Source organism: Neolamprologus brichardi, chromosome 18 (assembly GCF_056152115.1).
Source record: "Neolamprologus brichardi isolate AB-2024 chromosome 18, ASM5615211v1, whole genome shotgun sequence".
In the NCBI taxonomy this organism is placed as follows: Eukaryota; Metazoa; Chordata; class Actinopteri; order Cichliformes; family Cichlidae; genus Neolamprologus; species Neolamprologus brichardi.
Genome location: NC_142121.1, coordinates 4522987 through 4549765, shown reverse-complemented (window position 1 = coordinate 4549765; position 26779 = coordinate 4522987). Strand labels below are relative to the sequence as shown.

At 41.1% G+C, this 26779-nt stretch overlaps 1 protein-coding gene across 2 annotated transcripts in view; it reads right to left on the bottom strand.

Moving 5' to 3' along the window:
* Positions 1–365: 365 nt before the first annotated feature.
* The window catches only part of adcy8 (adenylate cyclase 8 (brain)), a 151510-nt gene continuing 125096 nt past the window's right edge, over positions 366–26779 (bottom strand). For both annotated transcript variants that reach the window (XM_087831364.1, XM_087831365.1), the window contains 5 exons: positions 18481–18639; positions 6970–7116; positions 3302–3394; positions 2618–2732; positions 366–1106 (listed from right to left, as the gene is read on the bottom strand). In XM_087831364.1, the coding sequence (XP_087687490.1) occupies positions 607–1106; positions 2618–2732; positions 3302–3394; positions 6970–7116; positions 18481–18639 (1014 nt within the window). In that variant the 3' untranslated portion in view covers positions 366–606. The remainder of the gene's footprint in view (positions 1107–2617; positions 2733–3301; positions 3395–6969; positions 7117–18480; positions 18640–26779) is intronic.

Sequence of the window (26779 nt, the reverse complement as noted above, 5' to 3'; positions counted from 1 at the left end):
TCTCTGAAGGGTGGATGTTGGAGGAGAATATCAGTAACTTCCTGCTGGATCCTGGTTGACCTGTTCTCCTTGATATTACGTGGTGTTGCATTTATTTGCATCTTCTGAAAGACTATTTCAGATTAAAATGAGGAAAAACTGCTTTCATCTCAGTTTACTTAAACAAGCTCCTCATTGAAGTTTTCCAACCAGTAACACTAAAGATTAAAAGTAGTAGATTTAAGCTTTAACGAGCCGTGTTCAGTTCAGTTTAGCACTGAAGCCTTTCTTTCTTGTTCACTCTTGGTGCATTTTTTGATTTCTGGGAGATAAGATGACATTCCTGATTTGAATCCTGCCTACGTAGCTCTTATTAACAGGTTGGGTTTGTTTTGTCCAGTTCAGAAAACAGCCTTTATTCAGTACAACATAAACCTGAAAGCAGCTTAAACTGCAACAGCTCCTCAAGGACTTTTGTTTGTTGTGTTTTTTTTTTTGCGAACATGCTAGAAAGAAATGTTCTTTAGCTCCGCCCACTTAGGTTTAACTCAACCACAGGCACTATTCCTGGCTGACGAGCAGCCCTGCCTCTGAGAGATCTGTGGAACTGAAACTCCAGTCTGCTCTTCAGGACAGCTCAGTTTTATCAGCTGCTTCAGCGTGATGGCCCCCTCCCACCTCGGAGCCGCCGTGTGCTAACAACGTCCTCCGGTTGTAGTGGTGGTGGCCCTTCATGATGCCCGAGTTGTTGTTCTCGTTGAGGATTTGCTTTTGCTTCTGCCGGTTGAGCGACTGCACCAGGCCGAGCACCACGGCCGCCAGCGAGTACTGGCCGGTGATTTTGCGGGGCTGCAGGATGAGCGGGTTGGGCTGCACGCGGCCCAGCAAGAAGTGCGTTCGGATCTTGCCCTCCTGCTCGCTGATGCCCTTCACGTAGATCTCGCCGCGGTACTCGAAAGCGAAGCCGCGCTCCTTCAGGATCAGGTAGGTCTCCTCGGGAACCTGGATCTTGCCGCTCACGCCGGTGCTGTCCATCCGGCTGGCCAGATTCACCGTCTTCCCCCAGATGTCGTACTGAGGCTTCTTGGCACCGATCACGCCTGCCACCACCGAGCCATGAGTCATACCTGCCAAAAACACACAGGACCAGCTGTTAGGGGCTGATAACCAATCTGGAGGTGCTAAAAACTGCAGTTCCTTAACCCTTTCAAGCCGGTGGGAGCAGGCACGCCCTGTTTTGCATAACTATTTTTAAATCCCGGTAGCTCTGCAACCACGTGAGCTAGCACAATAACTTTTTTTGCATATGAAACCGGAAGAGTTGTACTTACATCTTATGCCCTCAGCTCGGTCACAGTTTCCTTCCACATATAACTTTGCAAAAACTGCATAAGAAGCGCTTGCAGCAACAAAAACACAATATCCAGAAACACGCTTTGCCGATCCGATCAGCTGTTTGTAACACTTCCTACATCCATCACCACAAACGATCGCATGTCCTCCATGTCCTGCCCGAAACCGGAAGTGACGTCATTTTCACGGAAATGTAGTTTTTTACCATCAGGGCCTCATGAGCCTATACTGGTGTTTTTAAAAGTTATGTTTGACTTTATGACTTTCTGAGTCGTTTCTGGGATGCTTAGGACTCATATTGCACTGCTGGAAATAGTTTATTTTGATGCATATGCTGCTTTTTTGCAAATTTGCACTATAATATTTATTTTTGTTTTTTCTGCAGTGTATAAAAATTGGTGTATTTCAAAAATAAAACTATGAAGACACCTAAAATAAATTTCCTGTGGTGGGAAACTATTTTGTGCAACTTTTTTGTATTTACAGTTTTGAGGGATAAGCCTCTTAAATTTCTCTAACTAGAAATATATGTTAAAAAAACAAAAACGATTTTCAATTTTTTTGTAGTTTATTGCACTTTTTTGCAATTTATGTAATTACTATGCACTTAATGCAGACATATTATTAAAATTTAGGCTGTAATGGTTGTATTGATGTATAGCAACTTGAAATGCTCCCAAAAATGGCTCCACAGCATGTAAAAATATAATATAAGCTCTGGCGGACTTGGTTCTATGGTAGGTCTTAAAGGGTTAGAAGGCCACTTGAGACTCCAAAAGTCAGTGAATCTCCAACTAAACATCCAGCTGTGCGTTTATTGTTTTTTCATTTTATTTTGCACTGATTAGCATCTGACTCTTTGTGTACTTGTTGTTCTGCACTTAAGGACTGAAAGAACCTGAAGAAGTCTGCCGTGGCAATCTGCACTCCTCGATGTTGAGTTTGCCTTAAGACAGCTGATCTTTGCTTTTTATTGTCAGAAAGTTTATGAAGTCATTTGAAAAACAAGGTAAAACTAAGCACACCCCTGCTGCTTCTACAGGAAACAATTCAACCAGTTGCTTTTTCTCAGTTTCATGGATTTCAGGTTGATGCAGTGACACACTGAGAACATTATTTCTGTGCTGCAGCCACATTAAAAGGTAAAAATGCTTTTTCTTTGCTACTACCCACATGTCCTCACACAGCGTTCTGGTGTTTGTCAGTCCACTCCACTCTGAGTGTTTAGACTGAGATGATCTCCACAAAATGTTACTCTTTACTCTTTCGTCATCAAAGCTCTTACCGATCCTCAGCTCAAAGTTGTTGAAGGAGTGCTTGTTAATCTCTTGGATGCTCTCGTTGAGGGCGATGGCGAAGTCTGCCAACGCACACAGGTGACCCCATTTATCTTCACATTGCTGTGGGAGTGAGAGCAGAAGGGTCTGAGTCAGCTGAACATCAGGACCAGCTGGAGGCGCATCAGAAAACTCTTTTCACTGCCGTGGATACTGAAGCCTTCACTCGAGGTTTTAGACGATCTAATGCTTTCACTCGAACAGATGCGACTGGCTGGGATCTGTCATTATTTTTATTTATTCGTTTAATTACTTCCACACAGCCTGAAAAGTCCTCTGATATTTTCTAGTACTTCTGCCTCAAAATACTAAATTACAAGAAGCAAAATAGTTCACATGTGGTGCTGACTCCAGCCATGCTGCAAAACTTTGATCAAACAACCAATTTTCAGCAAAGTTACACTTAACTAGCTAACAGATGGCGCTCTTAGTGTGAGGATCCTAACCAGCATGTTTGGAGAAATGAAACGGCAGAATGTTAGAAATCAGATTCATTAAATGTTCGTAGCGATGTCTCAGTGTTTTGAGAAATTATTTTTAAAACCACTTAATTACCTTTTATTTTCATTTAATGTATACAAATTATTTTGTTTATGTAAAGTAAAGAAAACAGCCGACCCCAAAGGTCTCACCTGCTTCTCAGGCGACAGACCAGAGACAGCCATGTAGGTGCTGCCAATCGTCTTGATCTTCTCGATGTCCTGAAATCGGTCTTCACCCAGCAGCTGTAAAGTCAGAGAGACACTTTGAACATTTGTGTTTGCTTTCTTGTTGCAAATATTTTACTTCCGAAGCCACAACAAGTGAAGAAGCTCCCGCTCTGTTAATCCTTCCATCTGCCACCGCCTGTCATGGATAATGGAGTTTGGGCTCCGTGATGTTTTCTCTCCCAGGAACCTTTTTAAATTGAATTAAAAAACTGAACTGAACATCGCTGTGTTTCTGCTTTGGCACTATGTGAAGATAAGTTGAGTAAATTACCAACAGCTATTTCCTCCTCACTCTGTCAGCCTCTGTCTTTGTCAGAGCTGCTCTTGGCTGGTAAACACACAAATCCTCAGCAGGCAGCATTTCATCAAAGTCGATACCTGTTCCAGCTTTCTCATTTTGTTTTTCCATGCCACTCTACTATCTGGCAAGTAGCAGTGTTTGTTTGCATATTGCAATGCTAAATAAAACCACAAATTACAACAAGATTTGAGACACCAAACATGAAATGCTCTCCACAGACACAGCGGTTAAAACAAGAATAAACGTACTGGCGTTATGTATTTAAAACACAAAATATGAGGAACTGTATTTTGTTACAGTTGCTGTTTAAATAGGTGATGATTAGAATTTAGTTACTTTGTTGAAATCAATGGATTCCACAGCGGTCTTTTCCTGTTTCATATATCAGGCTATCCCCTCTCTAATTTTGTTAATTCCATGCATTACCAGAAACCCAAACAAAACACACAATAAGAGGCTCTAATGTAAACGTCCTGTTAATGTTGGTGGCGTCAGTTACACAGTGGACCCAGAGCCAGCAGGAATGCTTTTCTTACTTGGAAATTCTGACGCCACTTCACTTTTAACCTCCTAGGACCTGCGTCCACATATGTGGACGTCACATTTTGGGTTATTTAGACCAAAATACTTAATTTTGCTCTACAAGGGCCTGATATCCACCTACGAGGACATTATACTGCTACTGTTCTATCAAATTTTTAAATGAATAGCCTCATATGTGGCTCTCATTTTTCTTAAAAACAAAAATAAGGTAAAAAAAAAATCTGGTAATTCTTTGTTTCTACATTCATCGGGCCCCAATTTGCCCAAATATCATAGAGAAATTAAAAATGCATGCTGTGGAAGAGTTCGGGTCTTAGGAGGTTAAAGAAGAAAGGGAAATCTGACCGTAAAATGCAAACTCTGTTTGCCAGCAACCAAGCTGCTCTCAGTGTCAAAAGACTTCACCTCCAACCTAAAGAAACATCTGGAAATAAGTTCTTTTTTAAAAACTAACGTTAGCCTACTGCAGCTACTTTGTTTTAGTTGTGGTAGCTACCTGGGTTATGTGCCACTTCAGTATCTTCAATGTACTATGATGTACTAGACCAGCGGTCTCCAACCTTTTTTGCGCCACGGACCGGTTTATGCCCGGCAATGTTTTCACGGACCGGCCTTTAAGGTGTCGCGGATAAACACAACAAAATAAAACTAGTACCGAAAAAAAGAAAATTTATTCATAACACACGTGAAAAGACCCAGGAAAACCGAGTTAACGTTAAAAACGATAACAAAATAACGCTGAAAACCGATAAAAACCCTGAAAACCATTTTCAACATTTCACACCTGAGCCTCAACTCTCGCGGCCCGGTACCAAACGACTCACGGACCGAGGTCCGAGGCCCGGGGTTGGGGACCGCTGTACTAGACTGCAGACTGTTAGACTTGATGGTTAGCATTAACAACCTGCTAGCTGCAAACAATCATGTGCAGTTCTGAAAGCAGTCTATGAACTAACCTCAGCTAACGCCAGCTAGCAATGTTAGCTTGGTGGTGAGTTGCCTTCAGTAATAGTAATAAATCACACAGCAATATTACATTCATGTAGTTGTAAAAAGCATGATACTGTACCAAGTAATCAAAAGTATTCAGAATACGTTACATTGAGTAACTTAATAGAATACATGATGAACTACATTTTGGGCGTGGAAAACATTTTAAAACTAACCTTCCCAACACTGGATATGGATAATTTATCACTATGAATTTGGGTGTGTCTGGGAGATGATTCAGGTAAGCATTTGTACTGCTCAGAGCCAAGAGAGTTAAAATGGATGATATGTCACTGGAGTTGGTTGTAACTTGTTTGCTTTGCCTTATAAGAAAAATCTCTGGATATATGACGTAATAAGCCAAAAAAAAGCTTACATCAATCCAAATCTGACTTTATTTCTTTTCTGAAAGCTTCCTTGTTGTGGTTGTCTAATCAGAGTTTAACCAACCAGTGTGCACAGAAGTATCTAAAGCAGGGAAAATGAAAACAGTCTAAAGATTAAGCTGATTAAGATTCTGATGGTGGGAACACACAAGTTCCTGTGGATGGAAACAGCGGAAAAGAACAAAAACAAAAATGTGGAGTTGCTTCTTGCTCAGTTTTCCCGACATGACAGCAAACAAAGAGGTTCTCTTTGCAGTCAGCTGATATAAAACTATCATCGTTTTTATAGGAATCTGTTTCTTTTAAACCACAACTCATCGTTGTATCATTGTCTGCTGTGGAAAACAATCAGACTGATGCATAAATCTTACTCACTTCTTTGCTAATTGTCCCCTAAAACGAAGCCATTTATTCTGATCTTGTCATCTGCAGTGAGAGCCCCTCTGCCGTGGGCTCATACTGCAAGGTCTGTTCTTGTTTTGGGGGAAAGTGAGTGAGGATTGTGGCCCGAGGCAGCAGAGAGCGCAGCTGGTGTCTGCCTGTCTCTGCTCTTATTAGGAGACTTTGACATTTTCTGTCAGAGACATCGGTTCAGAGGCTCGATCGGGGCCACGAGTTCCTGTAGACTTCAACTCTGTCCACAGGGAACCAAAAAGTGCAAAGTTTTGTGAAACTTCTGCAAGCATGCTAACTCACAGTGAATCTGACGCATGGAGACTTATTGAGCAGCTCTTTTATCAACTGGTTTCTTCTCATTTGAAGGTTCCTTCTTGCTGTTGCAACAAGGTAACTGTAGAAACAGTTACCTTGTTGCAACAGGAAGAAACAGTTACCTTCTTGCTGTTGCAACAAGGTAACTGTAGAAACAGTTACCTTGTTGCAACAGCAAGAAGGTAACTGTTTCTACAGTTACCTTGTTGCAACAGGAAGAAACAGTTACCTTGTTGCAACAGGAAGAAACAGTTACCTTCTTGCTGTTGCAACAAGGTAACTGTTTCTACAGTTCTGCTTTGGTGGATCAGTCGCAGTAATTCTGTACTTCAGCCTGTTTTGAACTCGTGTAGAAAGTCTGGAGCAGCTGCCACGGAAGCTTATAAATCCTCCCTGTATCATGAAAGCTAAATCAATACAGGATGAGAGCTAATATCTGGGTTCATATCAGTGGAAGCTTTTGTGTATGTGGTGTTTATTTCTGTCTGAAATCAGTGCTTGTTGATAACCTGTGCACGTGTGTGAGTGTGCTCGTTGTTTCTGGCTTCGGATTAACCCGCTGTGAAGTGATCTGCTTTTCATGAAAAACAGAAGATGCTGACATCAGAGACGGTCCTCTGCATGTTTAAAATGTTTGTCTTGAAAATCTGCAGTCTCACCTCATCAAAGTCAGCGATGATTTCATTGAGGAGCCTCAGGCACTCGACTCCTTGGTTGTTCATCTCGGTCTGGGAGTAGAAGTCAGCAAAGCCTGGGATGGAGGCAAACATCACGCCCACGGCGTCGTAGGACTGCGAGTACAGCTCCTGTGGGTAAACACGTCATGAGTGAGCTCACGGTGTCACGGTTTCTTGACTCACAAACAAGATAACTTCATTCAGTCACTTGTTTTGTGTCTCTATGGATACTGCAGAACCAAGCATTGGTGAATTTGGCCGCATTCAAACAAGCGTCTGGCTGACAGCTGACATTATAGCAGCAGGTCGATCATTGCTTTACTCTCCAGAGAACTGAGTGAAACTTTACACAAGACAAATGTGACACTGCCCCACTGTCATCCCCTCTGAATTTCTTCCAGTAAATGAAAACAGAAATTAAACTTTGGCGTTGGGCTCTCCACTTGTAAGGGAAGACACTAACAGAGAGCTGTAATAGAACAGACTGTGCTCCGGGTTATCGTCCGCTTTTTAGCTCTCTCATGAACACTTTAGTTAAAGTTCAAGCTGAGAGGCAGAAACATCAGGAGAGAAGGAGTCACAGAAAGAACAGAACAGGCATCAGTGACGACTAGGGATGGGTATCGTTTAGGTTTTATCCGATACCGGTGCCAAACCGGTACTTTTGAAACGGTGTCGGTGCTCAAACCGGTGCTTAAAGAATGGAGAACACAAAATTGGTCCAAAAACCTCTCATGTTCAGCTGTTTTTTTGTAAAAAGATAACAATGTTAGCCTTTTCTGCAGCTATGGGGCATATATGGTATCACTCTTGGCTGGAAGCAGCTTAAACAATGGAAAAAACACAAACTTTGTCCAAAAACCTCTCATGTTTAACTGTTTTCCACTTTTTCTTTGGTCATTTTAGCCTTTTTGTCCAGGGTGAAGGGAGTATCTGCCATCAAACAAGAAGACAGCTGCATGTAGCTATGATGATGTTTGCTAGTTCACCTTACATGCATTAATGTAATAACGTGGTTAGCCTACTCAACGTAAATTACACACGAACAACATTAAGCTACTCACGCAGAGAAGAACGGCTGCTGCTGCATCATCATCCTCATCATTTCTGCTACACTGGCAGGGCTAGGGGCCAGGACTCTCCTCTTCGGGTTTTTGGGGGATGTTGCTAACTCCGGGTCCGATAACAGGCACCACACCCGCAGTAGATGTGCTCGGTGTGAGGTCTCGCAGCAAGCTATCAAATACGGCGCATTTTTCGGCTTTTAAAAAAAACGCTATGCGTCGCCAGGTGTTTCATCAGATTTGAGGTGTTACCTCCTTTGACAGTATCACAGTATCAGCTTAAAGCACTTGTTGCAGCTGCTGAGTTTGCATCTTTTGCTGTGAAGTACAGCCAGACTTTGACCGCTTCGCCTTGGGCATTTTTAATCTGTAGCTCTGCTCTAAAAGAACGTACGTACCTGGACCCGCCTACTATCCTCGGAAACGTAAAATGATTGGCTAGAATCTAAAGTGTATCACAGCTCAGGAAAATAAAGCACCGAAATGTGCGCTGCTTTTCAGTCTGGTTACTACCGTTTATGTCAGAACCGGTGCCATCATGGCACCGGATACCGGTACCCATCCCTAGTGACGACAGATATGACAGCGACAAAGTCAAAGGGACTGAGGGGAGGTTGGTTGCAAAGTGGCTTGCAGAGGCAAAAGCAAGGTGTAGTTTAGATAGTGTGACATGTGCAATATTTTCCTATGAAGATAACGACTCATCAGCTGATTTGAACCAGCTTGATCTGTGTGGTTTGTGGAGCTGAAAAATTGCAGTCACTTGACAGTAGATGGTGATGTTCTGGAGGCCTCAGTTCCTCCTGGATTGTCTTGGACCATCAAAATAAACTAAGAGGATACACGTCATATAAAACTTGTGCCGTTGTTTGAATGGATGATGTTGGATTATGACACTTTCTCAGATCTGCACTGTGTTGGTGAGTGCTCTCCAATAAAGCCTTTCTATGTTTCCACAGAGCAGCTGTCAGCTGTAGTCAATCATATCCCTGACAGGAAGTTTGGAGGTAAAACCCTTTTCGGAGCTTTCAGCATCAATGAATTAATAATCAAAGTGGATGAATTTGGGCGTGTTTGTTTGAAGAAAAAACGATTTAAAACAAAAAGCCCGCAGCAGTCATTACCTTACAGTTTTGTGCATTACCCAGTCTTCATCACTAGGGGGCACTGTTGATACGTGACCGGGCGGGAGGCGTGCTGACGTGCAGTAGCATGTCCAACATTGCTCTTTGTGCTATTATGGAGACATTTTAATGATGAGCTAGAAAACATAACGTCTGTCCAGAGTTCAACATTTGGAGGTAATAATTCAGGAGAAGCTGGGTGACTCTCTCTGTCTGTTATCATTTTAATGTAATTACACACTTATAAAAATAAGCCTTTGACTTTATTGCGAAATCATACAAGCTTAATGAGCTCAGTCAAATGTCAGCGCCTTCAAAGTGGAACTCAGTAAAAGTCGAACTAATTTAATTGCTCGGTTATTCCCGGTGCCTTTTCAGGCCAGCTGGAGCTCCGAGGTTTATTTGGGCTTCACTTTTTCCAAACTAAGCCTCCTTAACATACTTCAGGAGGAGTTTTCTAATACTAAATAGAAAGATGGGTGACTAAAGGCAGTAATGCTCCACCATCAATACTCCTCATCACATCCAATTAAGTATTCAGTTCACTTTAGTACTTAAATTGGATCATGCATCTGTGATCTAAAGAAAAACAGATCTTTCTCATCCCATTGAGCAAATTTTTAATTAGATTAAATAAAGAAATAAAAATCGTGATAAGGGTTAAGAATAATAAAATGTATGAGAGCTAAACTGGAATGTAAAACACAAACGCAGAGCACAGGGCTACACTGCTGAGGATGATGCTCACGGGCTGTGACAGCAGCTCTGACATCATATTTTATACTGTGCATCTCTGGCCGTTTACAGAGGTTTGGGTGATGCACGTACATCATAATGTTTTGGATTAGAATAACCTATATTTAGCCAAGTTATGTCAAACCCTGAAGAAATGAAATTTAATTATTTCAGCACAACATGTACATTTCAGCGGGGTGTACTGTGCAGCCAGAGCCGGGCTTTCTTTAGCTTTTTTAACAATCCCTGAAACCCCAGGCAGAGATGGTGGCGATCATATAGCTGGGGGGCAATGTTTGCATCATTTCTGTCTCCGATGGAGAGCACTGCCTCAGTAAATCATTCAATCATGTAGATTTACAAGTTGATATCTTTCACTTCATCCTCACTGTGCTCTCAGTGCTGTTTACTTCTAAACTTTACAGCATTCACGCCTGACGCTGTATTCTCGGCGGACACTCACGTTGAGCCCAACATATTCATGTCTGGCTTTAGCGGTGACCATCAGTGTTATGCATTTTGATTTGTCCCTTTCCTGATGCTGCAGTCATCATTTACTTTGAATTGTGCTAAAAATAAAAATAACATATCAAACGACTTGCTGTGGGTTCGTGTATGCATTTAGCATTGCACCATCACTCTCTCATACAAATATGGCGACTTATGCCTCCAAAGTACAGACGAAAAACCCCCAAATAAAAATGTTAACATTGATTTAAAGCAGAGAGAGGTTGCGTCTATCTACAGTTTGTTGTTTGATTATCTCATCGTGATGATCAGCTACAGCTTAGAATCAAGGTGCTCGAGCTATAGATCTGATGTTGATCCCAAACTGTCTTTTATGAGTCACTGAAGTCAGATGCAGTAGTTTCTGAGATTACCGCGGAAAGGCCTCCAGGCAAAAGACTTTCAAGCACTAAGAACTCGGAGGGCAGCGCGCGGTTAGCCGCGGTTTAGGACGAGTGCTGGCTGCCCTGGCACTGATGCAGCATGTCTGCTGCCATGATGACATTAAAACATGGGGGAGGTGTCAGGAACTTTTAGTCTAAAAACAGGGGCAGAGATGTTATTTAAGACTAGGGCTGCCACAAACGATTATTTTGATAGTCGACTAGTCACCGATTATTTTTGCGATTAGTCGACTAATCAGATCATCATCCATTGGACATAAAACGTACAGCTTATTGCACCAGCAGCTTCTGCTCTTATATAACTATCATTAGCTTACAGCTTTAAGTGTTTAAGGTATGTGCTAACTAAAAATAAAGACAAGCTGATAGTTTATTAAATTTTAATGAAATTTGCAGATTGTTTTGGTGAAGTTTAATAAACTCCTCGCTATCTAAAATATAACAGGACACCGGAGTAAATTCTCGAGCATCTCACACTTCTGATAATCAGCTGTCTGCTTGATGTTTATTCAGCTGTGTAAAAACTATAACTTTAATCTCAGCCAAACTGATTTACTCATGAACAAATAAAATACAAAAAAAAAGCCAAACAATAACATTGTTAAGTTATCTAAGTGACTTATATATCATGTTTAACCTGAGTAGCGAAAGACGGCGGTAGGTTTGACAACGATTTGCCGGGAGTCCGGTGTTCTCACGGCTCTAGTTAGCCTAGCCCCCGGCTAGCTATCGAGCTAGTAGGTAACAGACGTCTCCGAAAACGTCGGAGCGCTTTTGAAAATATGTGGTGTCTTGATAAACTGAGCAGATATTTGAGGTTTACACAGCTACATTCTCGCCTGAAAATATGTTAAAAGTTTTTTTTGTCACCCAGAAAGAATAATAAGAGTAATATTAAAGCTAACCAGCTAACTAGCCGCCATTGTTGGAAACTGAGCAGGGCCGCGCTATGAATTCTGAGACACAGCTTCTTCTTCTTCTTCTTCTTCTTCGGGGTTTAACGGCAGCTGGCATCCTTGTACATGCAGTGCTGCCATCTTCTGTTTCAGTCCGTTATTACACTCTTAAATCCTACTACTTATTCCTGCGTCTTTTGTGATCTTACAAAGCTTCAAACGACCCATCGACTATTAAATTAGTCGTTGACGATTTTAATGGTCGACGTAATCGTGACTAGTCGACTAATCGTGGCAGCCCTATTTAAGACCATCATTTTCTTCTACTCTTTTTCCTTTGCCAAAAATATTTGGATCAACCGATCAGTTAGCTTGATGCACAAGTGTCTGTAACGAACAAGAGTCTATGAAAGCACCGTTAGCATGACAGTGGTAGTGTTGAAGCAGCAAACCTTTGTTTCTACAGATATGTTTTTCTGTCTTTCCTTGAAGTCACATTTATTCATTTTTCCACTTCCACTTACTCACTTTCCACTCCATTTTCCACTTGGGTCATTATGAAATTTGGCGTGAGTTTAATGTTCCTACGCTGATGTTCAAAAATCATAATTTGCATGACAGCTCTCAGTGTGTTTCCAGCCACTCTGCTTCCAAACACTTTGTTGCATTTCAATCATTCACTTCAACTTTGCTTTGGGATCCTTTTTGGTTCTATATGATTTTCCTCTAAATGTTTCAAAATAAAAGCCTTACTAGAAGACGAAGAAGAATTCAGAAATGATCCATAAATCGATGAGAATAAGAAACTAAAAATGTGGCGTCAAAATAAAAACTTGACTGAAGCTGTTACTGAACAACAGTTTAACAGATTAAATTCTGCTGAAGTGCCATTTAGTAAGCGACTGACACACTCAGGAGTAAAACCTTCAAAACAACGAAGCTACCAGGTGGAATAAATGATGCTGAGTTTTAATTGATTCCAAAGATCATCAAAACCTCCTCAGGGGTGTGGGAGCCTATTAATAACCCAGTGCTCTGGTATCCAAATCACAGAACAACAAACATCCTGATTAATAATGCAACAAGTGATTAGAAGTCAAACTATTCTAATGGATGCATTTTTAATCGTGTCCTTTTTAATTAGAAGCAGAATGATATCGGCTCTCCTGACATTCATAATTCATAGGTTGCTCGACCTTTGTTTGGAAGGCAAAGGAACATTGGAGATTTGATAATCAAGGAGGCAAGAGAGGACAATACAGCAATTTGAAAGGACTAGTGATAACGGGTGTGTTCGCGGACCAGTGGCATCAGGTATTACTGAGCTGGTGAAGGAGAGCGACAAAGAATGGACGACTGGAAGAAAAACAGCATCAAGAAGCTGTTTTGTTGTCACCTCTTCCTGCACTTTAAGTAAAAACACCGATAACCTTAACGTAATAATCTCTGATCGATATATCAACACGGTGGCTTTATCATAAGGGATAGTGTTCAAGTTAAAAAGTGTCAAAGGGAAAAGGAAGGGATTGCGCTGTTTCAGCTCAAACTTTTTCAGTATCTACAAATTAGACATTTATGCGTGGGTCTATCCCCGATGTTAACGCTAAACCTAAAAATCATATTCTCTGTTATCTTTTTTGGTCAACCAACTTCTAAACATCTGATTTCCCGGTTCGCCAAAGTTTTTGTTATTCCGGTTAACCCTTTAAAGCCGGTCAGAGCAGCACGCTCTGTTTTGCGTAACTATTTTTAAATCCCGGTAGCTCTGCAACCACGTGAGCTAGCGCAATAATTTTTTTTGCATATGAAACCGGAGGAGTTGTACTTACATCTTATGCCATCAGCTTGTCCTCGGTCACAGTTTCCTTCCACATATAGTTTTGCAAATACTGCATAAAAAGCGCTTGCAGCAACAAAAACATAATATTCCAGAAACACGCTTTGCCGATCCGATCAGCTGTTCATAACACTTCCTACGTTGGATTAGACGGCAGCGCGAACTTTTGCATGTCCTCCATGACCTGCCCGAAACCGAAAGTGACGTCATTTTCGCGGAAATGTAGTTTTTTACCATCAGGGCCTCATGAGCCTATACTGGTGTTTTTAAAAGTTATCTTTGACTTTATGACTTTCTGTGTGGTTTCTGGGATGCTTAGGACTCATATTGCACTGCTGGAAATAGTTTATTTTGATGCATATGCTGCTTTTTTGCAAATTTGCATCATATTTATTTTCGTTTTTCCTGCAGTGTATAAAAATTGGTGTATTTCAAAAATAAAAATATGAAGACACTCAAAATAAATTTCCTGTGGTGGGAAACTATTTTGTGCAACTTTTTTGTATTTACAGTTTTGAGGGATAAGCCTCTTAAATTTCTCTAACTAGAAATATATGTTAAAAAACACAAAAACGATTTTCAATGTTTTTGTAGTTTATTGCACATTTTTGCACTTTATGTAATTACTATGCACTTAATGCAGACATATTATTAAAATTTGGGCTATAATGGTTGTATTGATGTATAGCAACTTGAAATGCTCCCAAAAATGGCTCCACAGCATGTAAAAATATAATATAAGCTCTGGCGACTTGGTTCTATGGTAGGTCTTAAAGGGTTAATGCCAACCGTCTAAGGGAGGCCTGGGCCAGTGAACTGGGTTCTTCAATTTCACATGCAACTAGACTGCACCCTGGCCACCTTTGGCTCCTCTGATAGGCTACTTCCATCTCACCAAAGGAAACACGGGGATAGGGACGATTGCTGCAAAGAGGCAAATCTTACAAGAATGGAAATCCTTGTTCCAAAAAGATTCGTTGCTGCGAAGGGAAGTCTCTGAGCAGTTCTCAGGGCATCTGGAAACCTCTCCTGGACTTGCAAGATGGGCCATAATCTGGAGAATTTCTTCCTGCCACTGTATGCTTGATGTCTGCTTATCAAGGTAATTTTTGCTATTAATCCTTTATATAACATCTCTCCACCCATTGATTGTCTTTCTTTGTGTGTATTTGATTCTTTGTATAAAATAAGGAATAAGGAACACTGAAATGCTTTGCTCTGGCCCAGAGCTGATTAACAACATTCAGGTAGAACAGTTAGTTTAAGGACTGAACTCAGACTTTTTAATCAACACAAGGATTTGATTTCATTTGTTCTGCACAGCTGATGATCACTTCCAAGAAAAATGAAGCCAACAATGGAGTCCCAAAAGCTACAGTTCCTCCTGTGGCCACTCAAATGGTAAATGGACTGATTCTTATAGAGCCCTTTTCTACTCTCCTAGAGTACTCAACGCATATACAACATGCCACATTCACACAAGAACTGTCTTCTATCATTCACACACATTCACACTCCGATGGATGCATCGCAGAGCAACTTGGGGTTGAGGATATTTGGCATGCAGACTAGGGGATCCAGGGATTGAACCACCAACCTTCCAATCAGCAGCTGACTCTATCACTAACTCGACCTCCTGAGCTACAGCAACCCCATTTAAAGCTGGCTTTATTTTGCCCAACATGTTTACAGCCCGATACAGTAAAAAAACCCAAAAAACCCCAATGATCTCTTTGGATAGTTTCCCCTTTCATAATAACTGTGATGATGGTTTATTATTTATAACTCATCCAATTGTCCAGATGTGTGCAGCTGTACCCGCTCACTGCTGTTGGTGCTTTTTGGAGGATTTTTCATAACTAATGTTGAGTTGTTTTTTGCTACAGACCATGTGGCAGGTTTGTGCTTTTGTTTCAGTGACTGAAATTCTATTGTTTTATTAGACTGTCACTTATTATTAACCTCTGTCTCTCTTCCACAGCATGTCTTTTATCCTGTCTTCCTTCTCTCACCCCAACCAATCACAGCAGATGGCCCCGCCCCTCCCTGAGCCTGGTTCTGCTGGAGGTTTCTTCCTGTTAAAAGGGAGTTTTTCCTTCCCACTGTCGCCAAAGTGCTTGTTCATAGGGGGTCATATGATTGTTGGGTTTTTCTCTGTATCTATGAAGCGCCTTGAGGCGACTTTTGTTGTGATTTGGCGCTATATAAATAAAATTGAATTGAATTGAATTGAAATTGAATTATGTATCACTAATTTCCTAATAAATAAGTTTGTGTTTGTGTGAGAACCAATTCATGATCAAATGAAATTACAAATTACAGCCTCTACAGCTAAATTTCTCCTTTGTGATGATGCAGTGATCTTTAACTCACCTGTTTGGATTTTGTGAAAGTTTAAAGTAAGCAGCGTGGCCTCTTTGACAGGCCTGCAGACAGCAGCTGCTGCAGCTGCACTGAAAGTCACTGAAAGCATTTTTACTGGCATTATCTTTCTAATCATACGACCTGCTGTGTGATACAAATCTTGAGTTAAATTCTATTAGTTTGTTACTAACGAGTATTTAGTGGTAAGTCTGAGTGTAAATTTGTGCTCTCCTTTTATCTTCCCTTGGGGACAATTAAAAGCACCAGAAGAAGAGCGGCAGCGATAAGGTGAACAAAAAGTGACTTTGAAAAGTTTAATTCTCTGCAGAGTTGGGGCAGCTGAGTCACCGCTGTGCCAGAGACACAAATCAATGTGTGCTGACAGACAGACAACATGTTATTAAAATCAAATCGAATGCATGGGTTGGAAAAAAAGGGTCTCCGAAGATTTCCGGCTGAATGAACCGCCCCACCAATTCTCACTTTGTAAAGTCTTTGAAAAGCAATTACACTGCCTTTTCTTTCCTCTGCAGGCAGCAAGACCGAGACTCGGCGAACGAACCGTAATGAACACAGGGGACTCATTTTTCAGCAGGTCTGTGGTGAAAAAAATGAGGCGAAGCGTGCAAAGGAGGCGCTGCTTTATAAAACCACTAAATATTGAGTCAGTCCAATGTTCAGATGTGACCTATCGTTTGCTGACAGGTTACTGAAAACATTAATCTTTCGAGTTGTCAGTGGCCTAAAAAACAACCTGTGTCTACTTCATCATTCCTGAAGGTAATAACAGGCTGTGATTCACAAATGCTAGCTGAGAGAACTGAGATCTGGAAATGGGACTTTACTCTGAATCAAGATTTCGACTTTATTTTGAAGAGAAGAATAAAATTTGACAACAATACAATGAACCAAAACGTCTGCTGCAAGCATCCACCCTGCAATCAGATTCAGCCTTGACTAGGGATGCACCGATACCGATACCGGTATCGGGTATCGGCCTCGATACCATATTTTCTAAAGTACTCGTACTCGTTAAAAGTCCCCCGATACCGGGGACCGATACCACGGTCTGAGACCTGTCTATGTTTGAGCGGCATGTAAGGGGTTAATCACAGGCGCCGAGTGCCCGCCCCCAGGTGCCGAGTGCCCGCCCCCAGGCCCCGGCTGCAGCTCAGAGCTGAGAGAAGGCGAGGCGAGATGCGAAAACAAAGGCGGACTGCAAATTGTGCTCAGCGAAATTGTCCAGAGGAGGCTCTAAAGGTAGCGCATTTAACACAAGTAATTTAATCAAGCACCAAAATCCCAACACGACAACGAGTACAAAGAGTTTACCCACGCTTATTTACCCACGCTTATTAGCACAGAGGAGCATAGCTGATGCTACAGCAGTGGGACGGACAACAGTTGGGCATTTTAAACACTCCGCCTTAGCCTACTCCCGCCTCGAGGACATTCAGGGACAGCTCAACCAGCCAATAAAGAGACTGCAGCAGGACGTACAGACGCGCTGGAACAGCACGTATTACCTGCTCCAGTCCCTCATTGAGCAAAAGCGAGTGCTGGGCGTGTCCGAGCACGAACTCCCTGACTATCTCACCGCTCACCAATGGGCTCTTATGGAGACGCCTGTTGCCATCCTCGCCCCCTTTGAGGAACTAACTAAAAAAGTGAGCAGCTACGACGCACTAGCCTCTGATGTCATCCCAGCTGTGACTGTGCTAGTGAGACTTCTAAACAGAGAAACAGACGAACAAATTTAAAATTAAATTTTGTTTTTTATAATTATTTATTCTGTAATATGTTGCATACAACATGCTTTTCATTTTAAATAAATGTTCTTAATTCCAAACTAGTCCCTTGTTTGTTTTTTGTTAAATTATAGGACTAAAGCTGTTACCTGCAAATTTAAATCATGTTTTTATTAAGTACTCGGTATTGGCGAGTACTGAAATGCAAGTACTCGTACTCGTTTCCAAAAAAGTGGTATTGGTGCATCCCTAGCCTTGACCCACTGCATCCTAATAACTGTAACGGTGCAGTTATATTAAGAAATTATAACTTATTTTAAGTGAGACCACTTTTAGTTTGAATCCCCCAAATATGTTGTTAATATAACATGAGAAAGAGGAACAGGAAAAAAACATAGTGTATATAAAAGACAGACGTCGTGTCTGTATGACTGCTCTGACTGCAAAAACAAAGTGCCCGTCAAGAGCTTAGATCTGTGACCAGAGCACCCACTCACAGGAAGCCACAGTCACACAGGGCTACAGACTGGGCGCTTATCCCTCTGGCGATTTGTTGCTAGCGTATTCCTAGACACCAACCAGCTAGCCAGTGAAAATTTGATTACCGTTATTCAGCAGTTGCTGATATCACAAAGGTTTTGGTTTACTGGAGGCCTCTCAATTTTTCATATTTCAATTTGATGTGTATTTGTGACGAAATGACTCAAAGAACTTTTCCCCACCTCCAGATCCAGATCGACTCAATCGCTTTTTTGATAAACCAACATAAACACTCATGTAACCACTTTTGGTGTGAGCGGCTTTTTGCACAGACCTCGTTGTCCCGGTCCTTCTCTAGGAAGTGTCGGGCCACGTGGCTGGGTAGGATGTTCCTCAGCATGTTCTCGTTGTGTTCTCGCAGCTCCTTCATCTCGTTGATCTCCTCCTTGGCCTGGACGCGCCACAGGAAGTCCAGGCGTGCTGTGTACTCCAACTGAAGACAGAAAAATGAAGGCAGAGCACCTCAGATCAGTAGCTGTCACAAATCAGAAACCTTAGTTCGGAGTGCCACTGTGTGCTCTAGCACCAGTGGATACTTGCACTCGTATAATTCATTCAGGCTACTAAACAAATCATTTGGATGAGTTATTAATGTGTTTTTGAATCATTCATGCCATTGTGGCTGTTTGCAGATTAAACACTTCATCTGTTTCATGTGCAGAGAAGATCTTCTTTGGCCCGACATAATTTCACTGTACTTTGTGCACATACCAGCTCAAACATCCAGTGTATGAGATCTGATATCAGTAAACCATTTTGATGTATTTTAAAATACAGAGACTGCAGAGCCCAGTTCTCCAAATCTACACACAGGCTTATTTTTTAAAAACAAACAAGGCACTCTTCAGCAGAAAAACAGCAGCGCTGCTTCTTCACATGATTTAAACAACCTACGCTGATGTTTGCCTGACAAGTGACCCCTTACGGCCATGCCTAATTATTGCCCTCGTTCTGAAGTCACGGCTGAAATAGCGTGATACTGTTGCATGCTGTTAAGGAGACTTAAAGCTCAGCTTCGGGGGGTTGGCTCGACATACAAATTGTCTGATTTTGACAATAAAGACCACGGCTTGAAGCTCGCCTTCTTCAGTCTCTCTCCAACCTAAAGTTATCTAAACTTCACCGAATGAGGAACTAAATTGTTAAAAGAAGTGAATGAAAATATACGCCGTCCGACACCACTGTAGGGCTGCCACGATTAGTCGACTATCAAAATCGTCGACGACTGATTTAATAGTCAACACGTCGTTTGAAGCTTTGTAAGATCCCAAAAGACGCAGGAATAAGTAGTAGGATTTAAGAGTGTAATAACGGACTGAAACAGAAGATGGCAGCACTGCATGTACAAGGATGCCAGCTGCCGTTAAACCCCGAAGAAGAAGAAGAAGCTGTGTCCCAGAATTCAAAGCGCAGCCCAGCTCAGTTTCCAACAATGGCGGCAGCTAGTTAGTTTTAATATTACTCTTATTATTCTTTCTGGGTCACAAAATTAAAATTTAACATATTTTCAGGCGAGAATGTAACTGTGTAAACCTCAAATATCTGCTCAGTTTATCAAGACACCACATATTTTCAAAAGCGCTCCGACGTTTTCGGAGACGTCTGTTAGCCACTAGCTTGATAGCTAGCCGGGGGCAAGGCTCACTAGAGCCGTGAGAGCACCGGACTCCCGGCTAATCGTTTTCAAACCCACCGCCGTCTTTCGCTACTCAGGTTAAACATGATATATAAGTCACTTAGATAACTTAAAAATGTTATTGTTTGGCTTTTTTTTTAGTATTTTATTTGTTCCTGAGTAAATCGGTTTGGCTGAGATTAAAGTTATAGTTTTTACACAGCTGAATAAACGTCAAGCAGACAGCTGATTATCAGAAGTGTAAGATGCTCGAGAATTTACTCCGGTGTCCTGTTATATTTTAGATAGCAAGAAGTTTATTAAACTTCACCGAAACAATCTGCAAATTTAATTAAAAGTTTAGTAAGCTATCATCTTGTCTTTATTTTTAGTTAGCACATACCTTAAACACTTAAAGCTGTAAGCTAATGATAGTTATATAAGAGCAGATGCTGCTGGTGCAATAAGCTGTATGTTTTACGTCCAATGGATTATGATCTGATTAGTCGACTAATCGCAAAAATAATCGGTGACTAGTCGACTATCAAAATAATCGTTTGTGGCAGCCCTACACCACTGCCCATCTGCTCAGTGCTAAACATAGTAAAATTATCGCTTTTCCCACAAAAGATTTAAACACAGACAAGCTTCAAAAAAGCACAACATCTGGCATAAATGTACATGTAGATATATTAACATTTTATATAAGTGATTTTAGAAGCCGTGGACAAAACAAGACTTTTTGGATGTTCGATGTGGAGAAGACTGGATTAAAATGATGTTTATGCCTTCTGGCTGTTCTTCTACCAGCAAGAAAATATCAATACAATCACTAAAGTAATTGTATTGTTTTCTCCTGCTGGTAAAAGAAAAGAAAACGTCAAAGAAAATCAGTTTTTTAAGTCATGAGTTGCGAACATTGTGAATCAAATTACAGAGCAAAATACTCAGAGCGCTGGGTCTTTAGAAATCAAACCTGCAACAGAGAAATATAATAACACCAAAGGAGAGGACCCTGGAAATGTTTTATCTTTTCTTCTACTTTTGTTAAAATTCTAAAGAGCAATGGAATAAAGACACCCCATAACTGAAAAGTAGAGCCAACAAAATGTGAGCTTTAATAAGGAGCTGATGGAAGCTGAAGGAAAATGAAGGCATGTAGCAAAGAAGGGAAAGTGCACCATGATAATGGGGATCAGGTAGGGACAAAAAGACAGAAAGACAAACAAGGCGAATGATTTTTATAAAGCAGAACAGCAAAACCAAAGGCCTCAGAATGATGGGACCTTATGAAACCACACGTTTCTGTGCTTATTTAACATGAGATGCTTCTGTGCTTCTCTTTTGTGGTCTCATCACTTGTTTTCATGTTGGGTCGTTTACTTACATTACCAACGGTGTCCATCATACCTGATGAAAACACCCTCGCAGCCGTGCAACATTTTCTGAGATTTAGTCATATGTGATAGAAGTTGAGAGAGAAATGGTCCCAACCATCCTCATCCTTGTTATCTGTTATACTTAAAAATAAAAATGTATTTATTTATTCTCCACATATTCCCCAAATCTTCCCCAACCTCCAAAAAACAGGAAGTCCATATCCTGTCTGTCTTCTCGCCCGAGCCTAAACAGGCATTTGTTAATCACTTAACTGCTTAAACGTGTAACCAAAGTTCAGGGGAAAGTCTTTTGTTTATTTCATTTAGATGATGAAAAGGCTGAGCCGCAGTTCTGGATCAGGCGGCTAAATTAAAAAATCTGCTAAAAGCCGGATCAATTATGTAAAACATGAGGGTGCGATCAATCTGAAGCTCAGCTAAAGGATTGTAATAAGCAAAACAAACCGATCTTTTGAATGCACAATTAATACCAAGTCATTTGAATACATTAGAGACAAACAAAAGTCAGCACCATTTACTTAATACTTGTAGATGAGAGGAAGAAAAAAAACTAATTTTGAGGGCCGGCTGAAAAGCCTGCGAGGATTTAAGCGACTCTTTCCAGCGTTCAGCGGAAACCGTTTTGTGATTAATCGCGGTAACAATTAGTCACTTAATCATATGAGTGAATACAAAAACTTCAATCTCATTTTCTGTTTTTCTAATTAAGAATGCAAAGCCTGACAGCCCCGTTAGTCGGTGGGATAATGAGATGGCGCCCGGTGAAAGAGCGGGTCGCTCAGCCGTTAGCCAACATGACCTCCGCTGTTCACCGATGGCTTCTGTTAACTGTGCAGAAAATACGTCGCTCTCCCGTTCTAACGAACACGTCACTCAGCATAAGAGCTGCAGTCACCTCACACATTGTGGTTACTGCAGGTAATCTCCATTTATACAGTTACATACCTTAATGTGACAGCCCAACAACCCGACGAGCATTAAAATGTACGAGGATATTAAACAAAGCAGATTTAGGCGAACAAATAAAATAAAAACAATAATCCTGTCATTTTTCTTTCAGCTAAATCTAGGTGGACAAACATGGCTGATGGCTGCTCTGGTTTGAATCATACGTGGTCCAATGACTGGCCTTCAGTGTGAGTTCAGAATAATGGCTTTTATCCTTTATGCTCCTGGAAATCTTCACAACGCATTGTTGGAAATGACAATAAGCCCTCGATGAGTTTTTAAGTTTTTAATTTAAAAAGATGTAATTTTGTACGTGAAAGTGGTTCCATAGTGGACTGGTTTACACGTTTGCCTAACAAAGCAAGATCCCATCTGAAGACCAGGAGGACAGTGTTGCCAACTCCTCAGTAAGGAAAATCGCTGTTGGCTGTCCTAAAAGTTGCTAGAAGTCGCCAAATGACGTCATCGCCTAATTTGCATAATTGGTCATGCTAATATAATTGTAACCTACGTTGTTGGAGAGAGAAATAACATCGTGGAAGAGACATGAAGTGAGTAAAAAACGTCCTAAATGCAGTTTGAATTTATTTAGAACTACAAATTAAATTTCTTTTAGCAATTATTGTTTTTTAATGTCACAATTCCAACCCTGCTCCTTTATCCGGGCTTGGACCGGCAAACGTGACCCGAAATTGGCGCTCTGGTGGAGTTACTTTGTGTGTGTGTGTTTATAAGTAGTTTTATTTTATTTTCTTGCTCACCGATAATTTTTAGCATCTTTAGCATCACCTGTTCCACGTTTTGGACCCGGTCTTCCATCTTCGCGATACGGGTTTCTGCTTCGGTTGTCCTATTGTTGGCTCTGACCAAGTCTGATTTAAATTCTTGGAACTCTCTTCGAAAGTCCCGTAGTTTTTCCAGTATCGTGGTCAAAGCCGAGCCTTCGTCCGTGTTAGCCCTAGCATTGGCTTCATGTCGAGGTGGCGATGCCGCTGCTGAAAACCCTTCGTTTACGCCTTTCTGTTTATCTCTTTTCCCATGTTCACCCCGCTTATACCTCTACTATCTGTCAAAAAATTGGTAATAATTATGACACTTCACGGGGTGAACGAATTAGTTATGAGAGAGAGCTACTCGTTAGACTGCCATGCATTGGGATGACTTCAGTGGAAAAAAAAAATTATGTAAATTATGTTGATTAATGCCTGTAATCACCTTCGTGAATTAATATTTTAGAAATAAAGAATTGTTTTAAAAAATAAGTAGTTTTAAACCTTGTGATCCACAAAACAGCATAACAGTAAAAGAAGAACTGACTGCGTTACAGTCAGTGCGGGAGCAGCGGCTTCGCTCATGCGCGATTCATTTGCCGTTTGGACGCACAGGTGTGAACGTCTCCTGCCCTGATAGCAGCTGGGGGAGGACTATCCTCTGCCCGTGAGCGCTTTGGCACGGGCGAGGTGCCCACAGCAGCACCGTTGCTTGTTGAGAGTAAGAGCGATACGCATTTTCACGTCAAAAGGTCGTCATAAATAAGTCTCCAATAACACCAGAAAAAGTCACCAAATTTGTCGCTAGTCGCTTTTTAGAAAAAAAGTCGCTAAGGGGGTCTGAAAACTCGCTAAATATAGCGACAAAGTCGCTAAGTTGGCAACACTGCAGGAGGAGACACAAATCTCTCGTCGGGTTTTGTCAGGAAGCTCAAAAATCTGCCACATCAAAGCTGCTTGAATATTCGAGCTTGGGAGCATGAAAAAGTACTTACACCCTTCCTGATTTCTTATTTTCTGTATATTTGTCACACTTAACTGTTCCAGCTCATCAGATTTTAATGTTAGACAACAATAACCTGAGTAAATACAAACTGCAGTTCTTTTTGCTTTTCATTTTTAAGGGACAACAGCTACTGAAACCTACATGGCCCTGTCTGAAAAAGTAATTGCTCTTCTTGTTGTTTCACTAGCCACACCCAGGCCAGATTATTGTCTAAAACTATTTAGAAGTTATTCAATAAGCAGAGGTAGGGTAAAAGATCTCAAAACAATACATCATGCCACAATCTAAAGAAACAGCTGAGAAACAAAATCACTCTGGGTCATGAAAGGGTTACAAAGCCATTTTTAAGGCTTTGCCTCTCACCGTGGTTCACTGGAATCTCTTCGTCCACAAATGGAGAAAACCTGGGACAGTGGTGAACCCTCGCAGGAGAGGCTGGCTTACTGACGAGCTCGTCAGCGACTCATCCAGGAGGTCACAGAAGAAACCAGAACAAATTTAAAAGAACTGCAGGCCTCACTTAAGGTCAGAGTTCTTGAGATTGGGCAGAAATATCATCTATGACAGAGTCCCAGGGAGAAACCACCGCTGACCAAAACAAAGCCTCATATCACATTTGCCAAAAAGTGTTTTGGGAATATATTCTGTAGACTGATGGAAGGAAAGTTTGCATCTCGTTATATCTGATGTAAAAATAACTTGCTATAAATGACGTAACCCTGAATTCTGCTCTCTACCAGAAAATCCTGAAGGAGAAAGTCCAGTTATCAGTCCTTGCCCTGAAGCTCAAGCTCACTCAGGTTATGCAGCAGGACAATAATCTGGAGTCCAGTACTCTTAATGGCTAGAAAAACAAACAGTGGCCTAGTCAAACTCCAGACTCAAATCAGATCAAGATGCTTTAGCAGGATGCTCGAAAACTCCACAACGAGGCTGAATCACAACAACTCAAAGAAGACTCGGCCAAAATTCCTCCACGGCGAAGTGAAAGATTCATTGCCAGTTATCACAAACACTTGATGTTCTCGCTGCCAAGGGTGGCACAATCAATTTTAGGTTTTACTTTTTCACTCAGGGCCAGGTTTGGATGTTTTCTCTCCTTTTCCCTCCTGATTTAAAACCTGTATTTTGTATTTACAGGGGTTATCTTTGTCTAACATTGAAATTAGTTTGATGACCTGAAACATCTTAGTGTGACAAATATGCTGAAAACTAAAAATTCAGGAAAGGGGACAAAGACTTTTTCACAGCATTTTAGATCATTAATATTGTACATCACAAAGAGGGTTTTTACACTTGACTCATTGGGAAAATTATTGGGACCATTTGCAATGAACTTCAGATCCTGATGACTTTGAAATGGTTGTTTTAAGACCGAGGTAGGGCTGTGCGATATGACCAAAATCTCATATCCCGATATAAGACATTTATCGTCCCGACAACGATATAAATCACAAAAATGTAACATTTTCTGTAAATTCTGTAAATTTCGGGCAACTCGACTTGTGTGAAGTGTTTCCAGCTGCGCGTCATGTAGCTGGAGTCGAGTGTTTTGACCGATGCATGAAACGATACATTTTTAGACATAAGTTGTAACGGCCGCCGTTTACTTTGTGAGTATTTATTACACGGCGTGCTGCGGGGAAAAGCCTGTTTTAATGTTTGAGTCTAAGGTTTATTTTGAGCACCTGATGGCTCTTTTTTGCTTCTCATCCATAAACTCTTTTTACGTGATTCTTGCGTAGGTGGTAAAAGAGGTTTGCCGTGTTTGAGTCTGAGGTGGGGACCGGTTTGCGGCATAATTTATGGTCCATGTCAGACTTTTCATAACCAAACCACGTCCATGCTACAGAGGGAGCCCCTCGTTTAGAAATAAGGTCCTCGATTTGTTTTGTTTTGGTCATTCTGTTTGTCATCATTTCAGTTTATTTTGAAAAATCTCAACAGGATCTTCAGCTTTATTGTGAAAGGCTTGGGTGGAAAATAAACAAGCGGACAGCAGAGCCACACGCTGGGTTTACCGTCGTTGTTGCTAACGACAACGCGTAAAAACAGGCGCTTATCCGTCCGTAGTGTGGTTATTTTAAATATATGAGAAAGAGAGAACTTTAGGAAATTAATATAGCCACAACAGTGACCATCAAAACGATGCCATAAACAGTTTATTTTGCGACACCATGAAACAAACAATAGCGTAAAATGAAACGATAGATTTTTTCATATCGTCAACCGATATATGTCGATATATCGAACAGCCCGAGACTGAGGCTACAGCTACTTGCAGTCAGATGACGACTTCCTGTCCTTGTCGTCCTGTTTATATCCTTGTTAGACTAAGAAATGCTTACATTGACTGAGCATAAAGACGCTTATTATCTTGGGAAAGCTTATGAAGATATTGGAGCCAGTGAAATAATATAATGAATTGTGGTTTACACGTGAGTGCTATTATTTGATTCTTCTTGTATTTGTGTTGTATTATTGCTGCCAGCAGCGCGGCCTTGATTAATGTTCGAGTCTTAAAATTATTCAGCAGAAAACTGGAGTGTCAAAAAGAAGAATCCCTAATCCTTTCAAATTAAGAGCTTTTTCTAAATGGCTGTAACGAATTGCTTCGTGCTTGCTGTGTTTGATAATGTAATTACGGCTCTGACAGGAAGCAGCACTCATGAACAACAACCTCATCTGGCTTCAGTGTTTCCACCATTAATTTATTACGCAAAAGGCTGCTGGCTTAGTTTCCTCTGCTGATCTGTTGATGCAATAATCAACTACCTACAACAAAAAACATATTATAGTAGCAAAATTTGCTAACTCGATGCATTAACTTGTCT